Source organism: Mandrillus leucophaeus, unplaced genomic scaffold, assembly GCF_000951045.1.
Source record: "Mandrillus leucophaeus isolate KB7577 unplaced genomic scaffold, Mleu.le_1.0 Scaffold1189, whole genome shotgun sequence".
Classification (NCBI taxonomy): domain Eukaryota; kingdom Metazoa; phylum Chordata; class Mammalia; order Primates; family Cercopithecidae; genus Mandrillus; species Mandrillus leucophaeus.
In genome coordinates, this window is record NW_012100198.1 from 431607 (window position 1) to 448244 (window position 16638).

The 16638-nt window shown below is 36.8% G+C and overlaps 1 protein-coding gene across 1 annotated transcript in view; it reads left to right on the forward strand.

Moving 5' to 3' along the window:
• The window catches only part of STXBP3 (syntaxin binding protein 3), a 61718-nt gene extending 45517 nt beyond the window's left edge, over nt 1-16201 (forward strand). The window contains exons 12-19 of the mRNA XM_011965971.1: nt 836-901; nt 2088-2168; nt 3525-3663; nt 3910-4016; nt 5130-5222; nt 7210-7295; nt 14373-14521; nt 15449-16201. Of these exons, the coding sequence (XP_011821361.1) occupies nt 836-901; nt 2088-2168; nt 3525-3663; nt 3910-4016; nt 5130-5222; nt 7210-7295; nt 14373-14521; nt 15449-15543 (816 nt within the window). The 3' untranslated portion in view covers nt 15544-16201. The remainder of the gene's footprint in view (nt 1-835; nt 902-2087; nt 2169-3524; nt 3664-3909; nt 4017-5129; nt 5223-7209; nt 7296-14372; nt 14522-15448) is intronic.
• Nucleotides 16202-16638: the final 437 nt, after the last annotated feature.

The window sequence follows — 16638 nt, forward strand, 5'->3', positions numbered from 1 at the left end:
TCTCTACAGAGAATGTTGAGTTTTGTTCTGGCAGGCAGTTAAGTTGCTGAGGAATAATCGTGATTCTGTTGTAACTTCATGTTAGACAATGTTATGGTAAGTTTATTTCGCTTTTGCACTGAGTCCTAAGGCATAGTCCCAGGACTGAATGTCTAGGATGTTCACTTAGGTCTCTTTACTTTGTCTCGATCAGGGGATGCTAGTATATTCTTAGCACTAGGACCCCTCTGAGATTTCTGTCCAACATTTAGCCACCCATAAGTTGTTCTTTACTATACCTTTGAGGGTTATGCCCTGTACATGTGCAGCTTAGGGGTTGAAGGACAATCTCTCTACACGTTTTTGGGTTATGTTCTGTCTAGCTCCTTTCTCTTTAGCACCCTGCTTTCCAGAATCTACCTCACAGCCCCAAGCTCTTATCTCCCTTTTTTTTGTTTGCACCCAGAGAGATAATTGCTCTCTATTTGAACTGTATTTCCTTTCAGTGGTGTTTGGAAAACATCTTTAGGGGAAAGGCAGGGTGAGTGTAGGGATCACCTTTGGTGCTTTCCTTCACTCAGCTGTCTCAGCTGTGAGCTATTTTTATCTATTACTTGAAAGCTTTTGTTTTATTTATTTGTCCAATCTTACTTATTTATGGAGGGAGAGTAATGTTGATATCAGCTGTGTTATTGTGAGTAAAACTGGAAGCCTCCTAAATTCTTCTTTAAAAAAATTGTCAAATAATCAGTAAATTAACTAGATTTGATAATTTGTAAAACTCTAGGATTTCAAAGTTGTAATATGGAATAACTGAATCATAGGTTTGCCTTTAAAAATGTTTGATTTTTCCTAGACATCACTTAGTGCTCTTACCCAGCTGATGAAAAAGATGCCCCATTTCCGAAAACAGATTACTAAGGTAAGCAGTATTATATATGAGATACCTAATTAGTTTTAGTTTATATTCAGTGTATATTTAGTTTATATTCAGCTCTGTAGTTCGGTTTAGCAGTGGGTTTCATGGAATACTTGGTATTAGTTGTACTCTAAAACCTTACTATATAGGTCGGAGAAATATCCCATATATCTAAGCTTCTTCATAACTTCTCTACATATATAACCTAGATTTATCTGAATCCAGCTTAAACTTGTCTATATCTTTGTCTTGAATAGCCTAACAGAGTAATATTTATCAACCTTATAAGAAATTCAGCAGTAGATTGACTAGTGGATGTTATTCTACATGTTTCTTTAAAGTAATAGTTACATATTAGTAGATTTAAGAGCATTTAAGCTGTTTAGTCAGGTAAACTATTTTTTTGCTCCTTACAAATACTATCAGAATAATCTTAACATTTTTGTCATGTTGCACCCTAGTCAACCAATGATTTTTGTGTGTGTTAAAATACTTGAAACATTTAGAAAGATAAAGAGAATATGAACTTGAAGAACTTCTGGGTATTTTTCTCACTTTCTCTCAAACTCAACACAAATTCAACAATTCAACACTTCCATCCCATTTATGCTGTCTGTTGATTGCCCCCTGTTGTATTAGTCTCTTCTGACATTGCTATAAGGAAATATCCAAGACTGGGTAATTTATAAAGGAAAGAGGTCTAACTGACTCACAGTTCCACATGGCTGAGAAGGCCTCAGGAAACTTACAATCATGGCGGAAAGCAAAGGGGAAGCCAGGCACCTTCTTCACAAAGCCACAGGAGGGAGAAGTACATGCAGGGCACATGCCAGATGCTTATAAAACCATCTGATCTCATGAGAACTCACTCACTATTATGAGAACAGCATGGAGGAAATCACTCCCATCATCCCATGATCCAAACACTTCCCGTCAGGTCCTTCCCACGACACATGGGGATTATGGGAACTACAATTCAAGATGAGATTTGGGTGGGGAAACAGCCAAACCATATCACCTGTAGATCACATTCTCATTTGCTTCCTATCTTGAGCTGTTCCCTTGCTTACATGTTACCTTCTTTCACCTCAGCCCATACTTTCTTTCAGGCCTGTCTCAAAAGTTTAATATTACCAGTTGCACAAAAGTCATTAAAATCCTTTAAATGATTGATTTTTCTGTTTTTCAGCAAGTTGTCCATCTTAACTTAGCAGAAGATTGCATGAATAAGTTCAAGCTTAATATAGAAAAGCTCTGCAAAACCGAACAGGTATGTGCAGAGTCAGAAATGCCTCTGTTCATAATAAATTTCCAGGATAAACTTTGTAAGTTAAAACCTAACTTTTTGCTTGATACAGTGGTTGGTGTTTACAGAATCACAGACTCTCTCTTATCAGGGGAACCACCTAGGCAGTATTTAGTATGTCATTCCCCACTAATATTAACAAGTAGCTGTAGAGTATCTTAGTAAACAGTCCCTCGTATTATATATTTTTTATTTAATGGAATGATTTAAATTTTGGGAGCATGATTTCAGGGTAGCATTGTTGGCAGGACTTTCTCAGTACAGCATTTAGTGTAGCAGCCTGCAGAGCTCATTTTACAAGGGGCCTTTTCTATCATGCCTCAACTGTTTAGAACATTGCCCCTATTAGAATACAGGCTGCATGTAATTTTAAATATTCTAATAGTCATGTTAACAAAGGTAAAAATTTAAAAGTGCAATTAATTTTACTAATAAGTTGGGTGCAGTGGTGTGTGCTTATAGTCCCAGCTCTTCAGGAGGCTGAGGTGGGAGGATTGCTTGAACCCAGGAGTTTGAGGGCAGCCTGGGCAAGACCCTGTCACTAAAAAAAAAAAAAAAAAAAAAAACAAAAAATAAAAAAAAAAAAAAAAAAAAAAAAAAAAACTTTTTGACAACCTGATGTATTCAAAATATTATTTCAACATATAATCAGTATAAAAAGTTATTAATTAGATAATTTTGCATTATATTACTTCAAGTCTTCCGGTGTTTTGTACCTACAGCACATCTTAATTCAGACTGATCCCATTTCAAGTGCTCAGTAGTCATATGTGGCTAGTGTCCACTGTACTGGATAGCATAGGTTTAATGATTTTTGTGTTCTCTGATTTATTTTTTGACCTTTTGTATTTTGTACAAACAATAGTTTACAAGGTGATGTTCATATTTTCTTGTGTAATGTCATCAGTGTTCCATTAAAATTTGACAAGATTTAATAATAGATTTTGTTTATTTGTTTTTTATTTTTTTGAGACAGAGTTTCGCTCTTGTTGCCCAGGCTAGAGTGCAATGGCCCTATCTCGGCTCACTGCAACCTCCGCCTCCCAGGTTCAAATGATTCTCCTGCCTCAGCCTCTCGAGTAGCTGGGATTACAGGCACCTGACACCACGCCCGGCTAATTTTTTGTATTTTTAGTACAGATAGGGTTTCACCATGTTGGCCAGGCTGGTCTCCAACTCCTGACCTCAGGTGATCCTCCTTGGCCTCCCAAAGTGCTGGGATTATAGGCATGAGCCACCGCGCCCGGCCAGTAATAGATGTTTTTAACTAAAAAATGAATTTCGATTATAGATCACTGACAGTATTTTATTTTCATTAAGGACCTGGCACTTGGAACTGATGCAGAAGGACAGAAGGTGAAGGATTCCATGCGAGTACTCCTTCCAGTTCTCCTCAACAAAAATCATGATAATTGTGATAAAATAAGAGCAATTCTACTTTATATCTTCAGTATTAATGGTAATGGATATAATCACTTTTTAATGAGTGTTTTACTATTGATCATAAAAGAATCTTTGAAAACTGAAAGATAGTTGCTGAACTTGGTTAAGATAAAAGGGAAAATATGAAATTGAGAGAAGGCTGAAGGAGATATAATTTGACTGTTTTTATTTTAAAAGCTTCATTCATGGGTACTACCTAAAGCCTTGAAATTACTTTGGTAGCAATTATGTGATTGTGCACTCATATTTTTACCTATTTAAGGAACTACGGAAGAAAATTTGGACAGGTTGATCCAGAATGTAAAGATAGAAAATGAGAGTGACATGATTCGTAACTGGAGTTACCTTGGTGTTCCCATTGTTCCCCAAGTAAGAAGTCTTACGTGTGTGTATACTTTATATATGTATGTATGTATGTATAGTTGTTTGTATTAACTGTGTTTTTTTTATGTGGGTGTTCATGTGGACAGTCTTCTTAAGTTCACTCTATAGATTTTGAATAAATAAGCAATTAAAGATTTTGTTCTCTTTTCCATATGTAATTTGGGCAAATGCAGTTTTCTAGTGAATTTGTATTTTATAGCTTCTGTCATAATTCACTACTTATACTTTTGTCTTTATGATTCATTTATAGCAATTGTCATATTTTAGTTAAACATGTAACCTTTAACTATAATATGACAGAAAATAAGTATATATTTTCTTGATAAAAAAAAATTAGACTTGCTGGGTATGGTGGTTCACACTTGTAATCCGAACACTTTGGGAGATGCTGAGGCAGGAGGATTGCTTGAGCCCAGGAGTTCGAGACCAGCCTGGGCATCATAGTGAGACCTTGCCTCTACAAAAAACAAAAAAATAGCCAGGTGTGTTAGTGTGTACTTGTAGTCCCAGCTACTCAGGAGGCTGAGGATCTCGCAAGCCCAGGAGGTCAAGGCTGCAGTGAGCCAAAATCATACCACTGTACTCCAGCCCAAAGCGAGACTCTGTCTCTTTTAAAAAAAAAAAAAAAAAAAAAAGGGTTCAAAGTCAAATTTGGAAGGACTCTTTAGAATCTCACTGTTTCCCATGAATTTTTTTTTTTTTTTTTTTGAGAGAGAGGCTCTCTCTGTAACACAGGCTGAAGTGCAGTGGCGCGATCTCGGCTTACTGCAAGTTCTGCCTCCCAGGTTCATGCCATTCTCCTGCCTCAGCCTCCCAAGTAGCTGGGACTACAGCCATCAAGTTTTATAATACTTTTATTTTAATAGACATATGTTCTGATATGATTATAAATAAATTTTAGCATTAAAGCACAAAATACTGTTTAGTGGAGTTATGTGACCACACTCAGATTTTTTAAAGTAGACATCTCCACTCTTAGTTTTAAGTCAAATACGATATAGTATTTACCGGTAAATTAAATATCTTTGTTAGGAAACATAAGAGTATTATATTTGAATAGAATTACTGGTTTTTAATTTTTTCCTCTTATTGTATTAGTCTCAACAAGGAAAACCATTAAGAAAGGATCGGTCTGCAGAAGAAACTTTTCAGCTCTCTCGATGGACACCTTTTATCAAAGATATTATGGAGGTAAAAATCATTAAATTCTTTTTTTCTACCTGAGTGCCCTCTTTAGAGTATGCTTTACTTTTTGTAGTTTGTGTCGGTCTGAGTATATGTATTGGGCAGGAAGTTTCTGCAGTGGTTGGAGGCTTTACAAAAAAGCCTGTATCTGGGGTCAAGGGAGGAGAGGAAACTTGAAGATTCTTTTTTTTTTTTGAGACGAAGTCTCACTCTGTCACTCAGCCTGGAGTGCAGTGGCACAGTCTTGGCTCACTGCAACCTCCGCCTCCTAGGTTCAAGCAATTCTCTTGCCTTAGCCTCCCAAGTAGCTGGGACTACAGGCACACGCCACCACGCCTGACTAATTTTTGTATTTTTAGTGGAGACAGGGTTTCACTATGTTGGCCAGGCTGATCTTGTACTCCTGACCTCATGATCTGCCCACCTTGGGCTCCCAAAGTGCTGGGATTACAGGTGTGAGTCACTGCGCCCAGCTGAAGATTCTTTTCTTAAAGACCTCAGACAAACTCACACCACTGACTGCTTCAAAATAAATAAAAATAAACACTTATATGCTTTATGAAAAATACTGCTTTGTTTTAAATAACTGTATGTGGCGTAAATATAATTTACTTGAATGAAAGTTCAACAAAATAACATTTGTATGTGGACCACTATTAGAAAGTGTTAGATGCCAATATTCTTGGAAATATATTTGGATTAAAATGTAAACTTTATTATAGTTTGCTCTCAGATGAATCATGCCTTTAATACTGTTTATGCTTAGAGAACATTATTCAATTACAGGAAATTACAAAATGAGCTAATTTTAAAATTACTTTATGAGCTTAATAAAATTATGACACTTATTCTTCGGTCATGATCATATAGTTTTTATTCCCCTTTTCCTTTGACTTAAACCAGTTTATACTTTCTTTTGGGAGCTAATTTGGTACAGTGCATAACTATGATTTCTCTGTTTTGCTTGGCTAATTTTATGTCATTCACACATGCTTAAACATATATGAAAAATCTAAAGAATTTAGACTTTGTTTTCTGTAACATAAGGTGTTTTTTTTTTCTTTCTCACAAGGATGATGTAGAACTAAGTAGTTTCTTATGGCTAGTTTCTTTTTGTTTGTTTGTTTGTTTTGTTTTGTTTTTTTAACATATTCCTGATCAGTTTACCATGGCTAGTATTTGTAAAATAAGAAATGACTTTCTTGAACCCCTTAACAAGGATTTGCATGTTAAATTCAGAAAGTACACATTTGGATCCATGACAATCTTAGGCCTTTAGAATTTCTCCTGAAACTTGATTTCCTCCCTTCTTGCAGTCTTACTGAAATGTTCTCGGACTACTGAGTACTTTGTGCCCAATCCATGTGCCCACTTGTTAATACTACTTGTACTACCATGCTGTAAAGCAGTGGTCTCCATACTTTTCAGTTCATGCATACCTAACCATAAAGAAATGTGAGCATGAACCTATTGATTTATAAGTTAAGCATTACTGTAATAAAATATAATCTATGTATACAGTATATTTATATACATATATATATATATCGTAAAATCTAACACTGATAAAAGGGAAAATTTTAATAAAATGAAAAGGAAAACTTCCCATATCCCATTGGATTGCCTTGAGTACCCCTAGGCCATAGCAGTAGTAGCTATGAAGGGCAAAGCTTTAGAAGTGTGTCAGGACTGGAATAAGGATTAGAAACCCCTGGCACCATAGAACTAAAAGCTCTGATAAGGTGCCTGAAATCCTTATAACAGCATGGGGACCCTCCAAATGAAGAAAGGGAGTCATGCAGCAAATATTGGTTTAATCGGTAAATGATTTCACTAATTTTGAAGCAAATAAGATTTGCGAGTTTCAAAGAAAAGGCTAATCTTATACTAAATATGTCTAAGGTTCCTCAATTGCAAATGCAAGTTTTGACCTTTATGCCAAAGTCCTGCAATTTACAATTTTATTGATGGAATTAACTCTTTCCTTCCCTAGGATGCTATTGATAATAGATTAGATTCAAAAGAATGGCCATATTGTTCCCAGTGTCCAGCAGTATGGAATGGTTCAGGAGCCGTAAGGTAAAATCTATAAGTGAAAATCAATGAAATTTTCATTCTACAGACTAATAATTTAAAATGGTACACAGATAACTCGTGTTTGGCAACTTTCTTTCAAGTATACAATCCTGTATTTTTTTTTTAATTGTTTTAAATGAATCCATTTAAGCAATATGAAAATGTACTTTATGTACTTTATTATAAAAAATATTTTCATGAAACAGTAAGTATTTCCTTCCCCACCTCCTCTTCCTTCACATAGCAGAGACCTTAATCCTTTTTGATAACTATTTTTGTGTTGAGGTACTTTAAACATTTAGAAAGATAGAGAATGTTACAATGCATACCCTTATGCCCAGTGCCCAGTTTATTAACTAAATCATTATAAGTATAATTCAAGCTTCCTGTATATCACACTCTGGTTTTATTATTCTCCCTTTATTTTCTGTCCTGAATTTGGTGTTTATTGCCTGTATGTCTTTATACTTTTTCTACATATGTTTGTATCCTAAACAGTGTCTTGAGTTATATCTTGCAGGATTTTCTCTTGATCTTTGGCTTTTAGCCGTTTAACTGTGTTGTGTCTAGGTGTAGTTCTCTGTGTTTATTCTATCTGAGGATGGTTGAGATTCTTAAATATGCAAGTTAATAATTTTCATCAAATTTGGGAAGTTTTCAGGCATTATTTTTTTCAAATTTTTTTCTTCCCCTTTGTCTCTCTTTCCTCTCCTTCGTCTCCTTCTGAAACTCCTGTTACACACAAGTTGGAGGGTTTAACATTGTCCTGTGAGTTACTGAGGCTCTCTTTTCTTTCATCTTTTTAAAATTTGTTATTGTACTTTTCACATGTAGAATTTCCATTTGATTTTTTTTATTTCCATTTCTGACTGTTGAGATTCCCTGTTAACTTGTTAGCATATTTTTCTTTTTAATTCTTTGATCATATTTGTAACTGCTTGGAAGTCCCTGAGTCTACTCAGGATTAATTCCTATTGAATGTCTTTTTTTTCCCCGAAGTATGACTCACACATTCCTGTTTCTTTGTATACTAATTTTTGGTTGAAAATTGGACCTTTTCGATAATGTATTATAGCAACTCCAAATTGTTTTAGTAATTTGTGTGGACTTAAACTATGGAATCTTTCTCTCTTGCTCTCTTGTAGCCACTGATGTCCTTGTTGAGTTTTTTAAATTTTAATTTTTTGTCTTAGCTTCTAGTGGTTGCCCCTATGTCTGTGTAGTTTAGAGGTCAATCAGTTATCTGTTCAGACACTTCAAGCCTGTTTGGCTTCCATCCTCTACTGATCAAGCTGAGTGTGGGGTTAGGGGTTGCATTCCAAAATAGGCAGTTCTTAAGTCTCCTTCCCTTTTTTTAAATTTTTTTTTTTTTTTTTAAATAGAGGCAGGGACTTTCTCTGTTGCCCACACTGGAGTGCAGGAGTGTAGGGGCATGATCGTAGCTTATTATAAACTCAAACTCATGGGCTCAGGTGAGCCTCCCACCTCAGCCTCCCAGGTAGCTAGGGTTCCAGGTATGTGCCACCACACCCAGCTAATTTTTTAAATGTCTTGTAGAGGCAGGGTCTCACTGTGTTGCCCAGGCTGGTCTTGAACTCCTGGGCTCAAGCGATCTTCCTGCCTCAGCCTCCCAAAGCACTGGGATTACAGATATGAAACACTGCACCCAGCCCTTTTTTCCCTCATTTTTTTTCCTGGACTTTCTCAGGTTTTCCCCACACATGCATAGTTTAGCAGTCCATTAATAATGTGCAGAGAGCTTATCTTTGGCTTCTTTACTTCTGGGATTTCCTTATTAAATTTGTACCTGGCCAGGCAGAGTAGCTCATGTCTGTAATCCCAGCACTTTGGGAGGCCAAGGCGGGCAGATCACTTGAGGTCAGGAGTTCAAGACCAGCCTGACCAACATGGTGAAACCCCATCTCTACTAAAAATACAAAAATTAGCCGGACATGGTGGCACACTCCTGTAATCCCAGCTACTCAGGAGGCTGAGGCAGGAGAATCGCTTGAACCTGGGAGGCAGAGGTTGCAGTAAGCAAGATCACGACACTGCACTCCAGCCCAAGTGACAGAGTGAGACTCCGCCTCAAATTATTTATTTATTTGTTTGTTTGTTTGTTTGTTCCTGATTGGCTGCCCATCCTAAGTTGAGACCACACCTAGCAAAGTTGCAGGGTTTTGTACTCGCCTCACTGCCCCACCTTGAATCAAGTCTTCCACCAATTTTGCAGTAAAGCTATAATTTTTCTCTGACTGAGCTGGGAGAGCAGTGAGGGTTAGATGCAGCCCAGGATAGAAGGTTACATATTCACCACCACCATTCTTACCAGATACGTTAGCAGATATTCAAGATTAAATGCTTCTCAATTTGTTGTCTACCTATGGTTTCCAGTTAACCTGAAATGTTTTGTTTTGTTTTGTTTTGTTTTGTTTTGTTTCCCCCCACAATTTCATCCATGTATATACTTGTTTTCTCAGAGGGGAATCTCCTGACCACCTTATTCTGCCATGACCACAAGTGCTCTCTATACTATGTTTTTAAACTTAATGTAGTATCATATTGTGTGTCCTCCTGCAGTCTGCTTTTTTGTTTCCCTCACATTATGTTTGTGAAATTCATTCCAGACTGATACGTGCATAAATTTTCACTGCTAGTTGGTATATAGTTATATGAGTATAGCAATTTATTCATCTCTTTTCCACGTGATAGAAATTTAGGCTCTCTCAAAACTGGCATAATTACAAACAGTATGCAGTGAGCATTCTTGTACTTTTACGTGTATCCGGGTAGGGTGCTTGCCTTGGACTGAGGACTTTTCTTTAGTTTTATTTTTTCCTTTTCTACAAAAGGTTTGGAGATTATGTTATCTATTTATATTCTTGTAGCAGTTTATTACTGCACATATTTGACTCAACAGAGTCTAAGATTAATGAGTATCCCTGCCTTCCTCTTGAACAATACAAGAACCTTAGACCAACTGGATGTAAACCATGCACCCCTTAAATGTTATAATACTTCATTTTTGTTCACTTTGTATCTTTTTTACTCCCCATATTACTAAGCAGCATTATTGGTTTTTTAAAATTCAGTTGTATGTGCATGTGAACCTGTTAAATCGCCCACCACCCCTTTTGTGTGGGCTCAGTTTCTTTCTGAAGTGTATCCTTTCATGTGGGTCTGTTGGTGGTAGTCTTTTTTATTTTTTTCCAAGACAGAGTCTTGCTCTGTTGCCCAGGCTGGAGTGTGGTGGCGCCATCTCAGCTTACTACAACCTCTGCCTCCCGGGCTCAAGCAGTTCTCGTGTCTCAACCTCCTGACTAGCTGGGATTACAGGTGTGCACCACCACACCTGGCTGATTTTTCTATTTTTAGTAGAGATGGGGTTTCACCATGTTGACCAAGCTGGTCTCAAACTCCTGACCTTGTGATCCACCCACCTCAGCTCCCAAAGTGCTGGGATTACAGGTGTGTGCCACCGCACCTGGCCGGTGGTGGTAGTCTACAGTTTTGTTCGTTTCTTCATTTGGTCGTTGTTCTTAGCCAGCTATGAATTTCTAAGAGCTGAGGTATGTTCAGTCAACACTTGTAGAAAATATTCTGCTGTTTCCAGGGTTCTACTTTAGCTCTTGGGAAGGTGGAGGGGTCGTGTTTTCTGTCACTCTTGTACCTTGGTGAATAATTAGCCTTTTTTCTCTGGTTGTTTTTCGTCCTTGGTTCTGTGTATTCCCTGTGCTATGTGTATCTGAGGATTTATTTTTGTTTCTTTCTTTGGGATTCATTTGTTTCCTGAATCTGAGGATTTACATCTTTCATAAATTCTTCAAATATTGCCACTTACGTAGTCTTGGTTTTGTTGGAACATCTTATTCTGTCATAATGTCTCTTAATCTCTTATACTTTTTTATTTCTTCTGCTGGTGTTTCATTCTAGAAATTTTTCTTCAGATTTAGTTTTCAGTTCTTTAGGTCTCTCTTACCCAGTGTCTCATCTGTATAAGCTGTTTTTTCTTTTTCTATTTTCAGTGACTTTATTTTTCCGTTTTAGAAGTTCTCACATTTCTTTTTTAAACATGCTTGGACTTTTTGTTACTTCTTATTTTGTCATACTTTCTATCCTACTTTATTGTCTGTTGTCATATTAAACATACCTAATTTGTAGTGTATATCTAATAATTTCACTGTTTTACACTCTTTGGGTTCAGTTCTGCTGTCTTTTATTTCTGCAGACTCATAGTTACTTATTTCCAAATGTGTTTTGTACTTTTGAATGTTGAGTTTATTTTGGTAGCCAGCACTGAGAACGGGTCCCTTCAGGCAGGTTTTGCATGTGCTTTTACCAGATTAGAGGTTTTTTTCTTTTTGTGTTAATTTCTCAGTCTGGGTTTCCTCAGACCAGGAAGGTAGTATATATAATTAACACCTAAGACTCTATGTGACAGGCCTGTGGCCAAATTATCAGGGGAGAAGCTTCCTTGCATCTCCCCTTGCCTTGGAGGGTGTCCTGACCTTATGCCCGGTGTCAGCTCCCAGTCTCTACCTTGCACAGTACCGAGGGGTCGGCCCCTTGTTTGCTAAGATCAGAAAAGACTCCACAAGGCAGACCAAGCCTCAACTCAGTTTACCATTCTAGTATTTAGCTTCCTTTTTACCAATAGCCCCTGGAGATTTCTCTGACTTGTTTACTGTCAGCTATGCTTTAAAAACATGTTTGCTCTTAATCAGTGCTCCTTGGTGCTATTTAGAGGGAAGTTTTCAGGATCTAGGGATTTAATTATCTTTATATCTCTCAGTCTTCATACATATGTGAAACAAATTAAATATAATCCCATTGCTCTAAAATTGCTATTCAGAAGCTTAGAAATTATTAGAATTGTTTTGAGCAGTGTTGTCTCCTTTTCGTTTGCCTTCTGACTCTATTTCTGTCTGTTGAAACAGTTTTTAAGCCAAAGTTATGTTTTTAATATGTCCTTGACTTTGTATGGGAACAAGAGTGGGTCTTGTTCCTGTTTCATCTTTCAAAGGGGAGGGAAAATTTTAATTTTTAAAATTTGTTTCCTGTTGTTCACTACCTCATTCTTTAAGGTAATGAATGGAAGCAATCATCTGAAAGGCTAGATTAAGAATTTTTTTTTTTGAGACAGAGTCTTGCTCTGTCACCCAGGCTGGAGTGCAATGCGTGATCTTGGCTCACTGCAACCTCCGCCTCCCAGGTTCAGGCGATTCTCCTGCCTCGGTCTCCTGAGTAACTGGGACTACAGGCATGCGCCACCATGCCCAGCTAATTTTTGTATTTTTAGTAGAGATGGGGTTTCACCTTGTTGGCCAGGATGGTCTCGATCTCTTGACCTCGTGATCCGCCCACCTCAGCCTCCCAAAGTGCTGGGATTACAGACGTGAGCCACCACACCCAGCCAAGAACATTATTAAAAGTTTGCTGTGGGGCTGGGTGCAGTGGTGCACACCTGCAAGTCCAGCTACTTGAGGCTGAGGTGGGAGGATTGCTTGAGCCTAAGAGTTCGAGGCTGTGGTGTCCTGTGATGGTGCTGGTCCGCAGCTGCTGCACTGTAGCCTAGGCAACATAGCAAGACCCCATCTCTAACAAAACAAAAATTTGCTATGAGATCCTATATTGCAAGGCGTTCTAGGTCACCCAGAACAGTGACTCTCAAAGTAGGTAACAAAATGAACCATTGGGTACTTACTTTTACCTAAAAGAAGAAGAAATTAAGTTTTGCTAATATATACTAGTACATATATGTCATTTACACGTTAATATATTTGTTTATAAATGGATGTGTTTATTTTGAAATATTTACTTTTCAAATAAAAGCTAAAAATTTTTACCAGTGGAGCCTGTGAACAAAAAAAGTAATTCCTATGATCTAGAGCAATGCTAGCCAATAGAACTTTCTGCAGTGATAGAAAGGTTCTATATTGGCACTGTCCAGTATGACAGCCACTGGCTACATGTGGCTATTGGGTACTGGATATGTGGCTAAGTATGGATGAAGAACTGAATTTCTTATTTCATTTAATTTTAACTAATTTAAATTTAAATAGCCTCATGTGGCTAGTGGCTACTATATGGGACTCTGGGGATCTACAGCAATCTGGAGGAGGAATGGTAAAAGTAATGACTACTGTTTATTGAGTACTTACCTAACACCAGATTCTGTACTTAGTGTGTTCTGTACATTGTTTCATTTCATCCTTGTAACAGCCTTTAAGGTTTAGAGAGAAGTTAAGTAACTTGCTGAAAGTCATACTGAATCAAAAACAAGCAGAATAAAAATAGAAACCCAGGTCTAATTCTTAACAGCCGACCTCCTACCATCATAGGTTCCTGAATTCCATTCCAGCAAGGAACAATCGAATACACATCAGTTCCAAAGTAATACTTGCCCCTTTCCCCTTCACATCTTCAAAACCTTTTCCTTTTTCAGTGCCACTAATTTTTAATTTCAAGAAGCTGCAGACTTCTCAGGTATATTATTTCTTCTTATGAAATAATAAGGGAGGGTGTTAGCGCTACTCTGTAGGTTAAAATGCCCAGCCAGATTATGCACGATTTGTTAAAATTGTTCTTGAAATGTGGCTGTTCTACTTAACTCTTGGTGCTTTAGTCATACTATGGTTAAGTCATTTCCTTAAAAATCAATGTAATTGGGCCAGGCACGGTGGCTCACGCCTGTAATCCCAACACTTTGGGGAGGTCGGCAGATCACAAGGTCAGGAGTTCAAGACCAGCCTGGCCAACATGGTGAAATGCTGTCTCTACTAAAAATACAAAATTAGCTGGGCATGGTGGCTTGTGCCTGTAATCCCAGCTACTTGGGAGGCTGAGACAGGAGAATTGCTTGAACCATTACCCGGGAGGCAGAGGTTGCAGTGAACCAAGATCACTCCACTGCACTCCAGCCTGGGCTACAAAGTGAGACTGTCTCAAATTAAAAAAAAAAAAATCAATGTAGTTGGTAGCAAGTTTAAGTTTGGTTAAGTTAGGCTTTTTAAGTCTACAAGTATTATGGCTTTGGAAATATTTATAACATGTTTACTTTTTTTAAAAATTACTTTTTAGTGCTCGCCAGAAACCCAGAGCTAATTATTTAGAAGACCGAAAAAATGGGTCAAAGCTGATTGTTTTTGTAATTGGAGGGATTACATACTCTGAAATGCGTTGTGCTTATGAAGTTTCTCAGGCACATAAATCCTGTGAAGTTATTATTGGTAAGACTTTTGTTTTCTTCTTTTCTGTTTTTAAACACAAACTCTAAATGCAAAAGTATACATGTAAAATGTTATCTCGTGTTACACATTTGAGACAAAATTTAATGCAAAAAAATTGTTAACCATAGAATGTGTTTTATCTGATGTGTGCTGGGGTTTTTTTCCTGGTTGACTTTTTGATAGTTTTATTTTCAAACATGCTTATTTGAGGAAAAGGCGCTTGCTCCTTTAAAATAGTATGTTCTATACATTTGTTTAACTATTAAATAGTTTTTGATGTACAAATACATTTCTACTTAAAAAATGTTTTGAATTTTTTATGGCTATGGACATGACATTGGCAAGGCCTGTGTGGAATTAAGTTTTAAGAATTTCAGGCCAAGCTAGTGGCTCAGGCCTGTAATTCCAGCACTTTGGGAAGCCGAGGCAGAAGGGTCACTTGAGGCCAGGAGTTTGAAATCAGCCTGGGCAATAAAGCAAAACTCCGTCTCTACAAAAAATTTAAAAATAAGAATTTCAGTCAAAGCCAATGATAGGTAAACTCTCCTGACCCATGGAGGTGCTGGATCTGTGTGTTAAGCCTTGACCTGCAGCACTGCTTAGTGGGTCTCTATTATCGAACAATAACTGTTGTAGTGCTAAGGATAGGGTAATCCCCAGTTTTGCTCTTCAGTGTGCCAATGTCTAGCACAAAGTAGACAAAGCACTAGGAATGGCCACTGTTTCTGCACAGTTACTGAGCATGCTCAGTGGTGAAGAAGGATTGAAATATTGCAGTGTAGGCAGATTTCAGGAAGATGTCTTAGAGAAATTTTGTTACATTGCACCAGGCTACTGCACTTTACATACTTGAAAGACAACACATATTAAGCGAAGGAAAACTGATTTAACTGCTGGCCTCTGAAAAATTCTCTTTTCTCCTACCAGGTTCTACACATATTTTAACACCCAAAAAGCTGTTGGATGATATAAAGATGCTGAATAAACCCAAGGATAAACTCTCCTTTATTAAGGATGAATAGCTTTTCTTTTTGGAGGGTTTAGAGATTCTTACTAATATGTTGAACTAAAATAGAAAGAAAATGTTGCTGTCATGTAATTTAAACAATGTAAATATTTTATGGAATAATGGCTTTTCAAATATATTTCTTAAGGAACTGTTTATGATTATGTATTACTGGATTTGTCATTTTTGATAATTTAAATATTGCTGCTGCTTTGTAGATGATGAGAAGAAATGTTAAAATGCTTTCTAAAAGGAAATTTTTTCACCTTTGGAGCAGAATATATTAGAGTTGTGGGTAATTTCTCACAACCACCTATGTACATACTAATTACCCATTGGATACTTACATCTAAACATCTCATGCTAAAGTATAGTTTTTTGGGAAAGAATGATTTTAAATAAAGAGATTGTAAAAGTAAAAACTGTAAATGTGTATGTATGATAGAATTGTTTCCTCTAAGTGTAGTTTTTCTTTCAACTAAAATTCAGTTTGTTTTATGTGCAAAATAATTCAGTCATTAATAGAAATGGAGTGATTTCACAGTGTATACTATTTTGCCACATACTTCTAAAGAACACAATTTTATATAATTTTGAAATCATATATGTTTAAATTAGAAAACCAAAAATCATGAACATTCTAAGAGAAAATAAATATAGAATTTAAAAAATTATTCTGGTTTGTCTTTTCTGTAGGGGAGAGGGGCAAGTTAGAAATTTTAAAAGTTCTAGAGTAACAAAGAAGAAAAGGAATCTACCGTAATACTCCCACCAAGATATCTCCTAATGACTTTTTCAAAAATAATGTAATCTCTGTGTAGGGTTAGATAATATATGTCTGCAGATGTGTTTTGTTAAACAAAGGGAACATCTTTGTTTCAAATCTATTCTTTTACTTGACCTCATAGTGTTCTGTCATACAGCAGACCATAGTTGTATTGATTCAGAGTTTTGCTCTTATAAATAATACTGCATTGTTTGGGTACATACCTTTGCAGACTTACACAGACATTTCCATAATGTAAATTCCTAGCAGTGGTCAAGGGATTTGTGCATTTAAATATTGACAGATACCCATTTTTAATTTTTTTTTTTTTTTTTTTTTTTTTTG